Here is a 3,907-nt window from a genome sequence, read left to right as displayed (position 1 = left end):
TGAATACACCTAAATTCGTTTATGTCTGCGCAAATAATTTTACTCCAGACTGCTTTCTGAATGAGGGACAATTCAAGGCAGGTTTTGTTAAAAAGTTCAAACTCAAGGATAGATCAGTACTCATTGTTCGTGATCCAGCTGCACCTCCAGAAGAAGTCAGTCTGACATTTTATATTTTTTTATGATTATTTGCAAATGGCTTTTGCTCTGCCACAGAAGAAAGGGGCGGGTGAGCAGAGCTCATTAGCATTTAAAGGGACATGCCCCAAAATGAGTCGCTGTGAACAGAGCAAGGTAAAAATTGTGTTGTTTTACACGACCACTGAGGAATTTTAACCAAAGTATGTTGCAGGCCATTCATGGAGGCCCTAAAGAATCATACCAACTTGTGGAAGACCAATGTCCCCTTTGAAGCACAGCCACCACAAAATAAGGCTTACTTTGAGATCATACTGAGGTTAAATACATATTTAAGATCACAACAAGAAATATTTTATTAGCTATGATACTGTTTTTGGAATCAAATCTTTACATAGCTATGACATTAAACACTGGAATCTAACAATGCCTTGGAAAAAAACAGTTAATCTTTAAAAAATGAAGCATATCTACATAAACCCATATAGAAAATAAAAGAGTTATCGAATAAGCTTGTTCTAAACTCCTGAAACATTGGTGTTTCATATTTTAGAGCAGTCACTGCAATTTATGAAAGAAATCAATTAAATCTTTATGTGGGAGTGTGTGTGAAAAAAAGCAGATGTAACCCCCATTGTAATCCTTAACATTTTCATAAGTAACTAATTTAATTAGACGTTTTTTCTCAGTAACTGTAACTGATTACAATTACTTTTATTTTGTAATTAAATTACATAATTCCGTTACATGTAACTAGTTACTCCCCAACACTGGCTGCAGCCTAGGGGCCCCACGTGTGCAGGGGCCTCGGATTGGCCAGACTATATTTTTTAATTAATTTCAATTTACTTCAGCGCGAAAAAAGACCCTCGATTGGTCCATAAGAAACATTAAACGAGGATTCGTTGCAGAAAATTTCTTACAGGGGGGTATACCCCCAGAATCCCCTTGAGGAACCAATGTGCACCCGCCACCAGTCTCTCAAAATCCTGTGGGGACACTGGGAATGTAGAGGAAACACTGTAGGATGTCTCAATGTATGTGTGTGTATGCCAGTTCAACTTACTATTTGCTTGTGGACAATGTATGGCACTAAATAAAATGCCATACAGTAAAGCATAATGATTAAGGGGGCCTCACACAAAGAGCAGCCTATGGGCCCTTGACCACCTTAATCCGCCCCTGAGCACAGAGACAGGACTTGAATTAAATAACATGCAGAGTTGCAGCACATTTCTAGTTGTCATTTCAATTTTCTTCTTATTAATAATTTTCTTCTTAAGGGGTTTGAAAACAGAACTGAGTGAAATTTGAGACTCTGCTTTGTCCTTCTGAAGACAATAGATTTTAAAATTGTGTCAATGTGATATTCTGTCCACATTATATTTCTTGTGCTATGTTCATCTGATTGAATGGTTCCTTTTTTTTCCAAAGACATGTTGATTCTCTGGTCTTGTCATCTTTTCCTCACATATCTGTCTCTCTACCTCTCCTTCAACTTCCTGCGAAGTTTACTCACCCTGGACAGTGAAAAGCAAAAGTTGACTGCAAGAATTCGCAGAAAGAGACGGCGAGGGGAAGGTCAAGGCTGTCCAGTCGGATGGGTTTCCAACGCAAGACTGTACACTAGAAGCTGAGAGAGACTCAATGGATCTTGCGTGAATTTCATCTGACCACTAGCCCAAAGTATTTACAGATGTGTTTGCATTTATGACGTGCTTTGAATTCTGTATTCTGATCTTACATAATGACACACAACTATGACTTGAGACAAAAGCACGACTGGTTTGTAATCTGTTTTATTGTTACCATGTTCAACATGAGTAAAATAATAATAACATGATTCTTATTTTGAATGGATCTATGAATGTATTCAAAAATACATTAAAAATGCAATTCATACATACAATGACCTGAATATACTTGCACTTCTGTCATGATGAACATATTTTTAATTTTTGAATTGAAAAAAAAATGAAGTTGTAAATTAAACAAAGATTATTGGAGTACATTTGACAAGAAAATAAAATTTTAGTCTTTCTACTTGAAAATGTTACATTCAATTCAGTATGTTACTTGTCATTTCTTGGTAATTATTTGTAAAATTTACTAATGAGTAAAAATTAAACCCTACACCAATTTTTATTTTCAGAGTATATGGAAATATTAGTTCAGGTTAAAAATGTCATTTGTAATGACTCCCCAAAAACCTAATAATTTTACCATAAAAATATACTTCAAAACATTTAGTTTTTGAATAATGATGATTAATGTGTACACACATATGTATTCAAGGTGTAAGAAACAAATGTCTTGTGCATTTCTTTTAGTTTATGGTTACAACAGCATATAACATTTTAATTTAAGGTTCATTACATTTACATTTTTGTTGAAAATGATAAAACAATTTCATATGAAAACAACATGAATACAAAGACTGAATTTCCAAAACACATATTTTAGTCTAGATTTTTTTTTAAAGATTTTACCTTTGCTTTATTTTGGATTCTGTTATATTTAATTTGCCCAAAAAGCATTTGATATTGTCCTGTAAAATAATTTGCTGTATTTAACATGATCTGTTATGTAAATTGTGTCAAAATACATGGCACTGCCAAATGAATCATAAAATGAGAAGGAAAGGTAAATACATGTCAGGAATCTGTTGTCCAGTGAATTATGTGGGGTCCATTTCATAAGTTTGTTGTTTCACACACGGCCACCTAGTGGACACACGAAAAACAAATTCAAATGAACAGACAAGAAGCATAGTTTAGTAAACCTTAGTGAAATTAATACCTACCACAGTTATACAGTATGTTTATTTTGTGAATATCTGTAAGACTCGGTCCATCTCGCTGGCCAATGGAAATGTACGGGTCTGGTTTAGGAATGATGGTGGGTCTCCCATCCTCTGAGAAGGTATACCTGTGTGTGCATCGGTATTCATTTAACTTCAAATTAATTGTATAGACTACATTTTTAAAGCATTTTAGATTGTAATAGTTTAGCAGAAGTATGCATACTGTACAATAGCTTTCCAATACTCACCTCCCATAGTGCATGACAGAACTATAGTCATATGCAGTGTTGAGGTTGTTTGTCTCATACTTCTTAAAGTTGTGCCTTTGATCTAGGAAAAGAACCGTACATTACTGTCACACAGAATGCATTGGCTCAAAATAAGTGCTGGTTTCATAAACATACTGTACCCTCAATGATGTTTTCCCACAGGATGGAGACGTGGTGGTCACGATCAGAGCGAGACTGTTCGTGTACAAATCCCAGAGCATGCATTAGCTCATGAGCTGCCACTCCTGACCACATACAGCCCGGAGACTGCAAAGACATGGTCTGACTGCCTCCTATCATTCCCAGATATGACCAGCAGCTATGGGGTCGACAGTGGACAACAATAATAATAGTAAGTAAATAAATAAATAAATATGAACACTGTTCAAAGTTTAGGGTCAGTATTTTTTGAAGTTCTAATGCTCACCAAGGCTCCATTTACTAGATAGAAAATACAGAAAAAACAGTAATATTGTGAAATATTACACTCTAAAAAAAATGCTGGGTTAAATATAACCCAGCGCTGGGTTAAAAAGGGACAAACCCAGCTATTGGGTTGTTTTGAGTCAAAACAACCCAATAGCTGGGTTTGTTCCAGCATTTTCTTTAGAGTGTATTATTATTTAAAATAGCTGTTTTCTATTTTAATATATTTTAAAGTGTAATTTATTCCTGTGATTGTAAAGCTGAATTTTCA

General features: G+C 35.0%; 1 protein-coding gene across 1 annotated transcript in view; it reads right to left on the bottom strand.

Moving 5' to 3' along the window:
• Positions 1–2,834: 2,834 nt before the first annotated feature.
• Positions 2,835–3,907, bottom strand: part of LOC107593026 (high choriolytic enzyme 1-like) — a 2,236-nt gene continuing 1,163 nt past the window's right edge. Inside the window, exons 4-7 of the mRNA XM_016282606.1 lie at positions 3,351–3,529; positions 3,190–3,271; positions 2,942–3,066; positions 2,835–2,861 (exon numbers count right to left, since the gene is read on the bottom strand). Of these exons, the coding sequence (XP_016138092.1) occupies positions 2,848–2,861; positions 2,942–3,066; positions 3,190–3,271; positions 3,351–3,529 (400 nt within the window). The 3' untranslated portion in view covers positions 2,835–2,847. The remainder of the gene's footprint in view (positions 2,862–2,941; positions 3,067–3,189; positions 3,272–3,350; positions 3,530–3,907) is intronic.

The sequence above is a fragment of the Sinocyclocheilus grahami genome, unplaced genomic scaffold (genome assembly GCF_001515645.1).
Source record: "Sinocyclocheilus grahami isolate Dianchi unplaced genomic scaffold, SAMN03320097.WGS_v1.1 scaffold162.1, whole genome shotgun sequence".
NCBI classification, from domain to species: Eukaryota; Metazoa; Chordata; class Actinopteri; order Cypriniformes; family Cyprinidae; genus Sinocyclocheilus; species Sinocyclocheilus grahami.
Note: the sequence above shows the minus strand (reverse complement) of the source record. Positions and strands in the feature narration are given on the sequence as shown.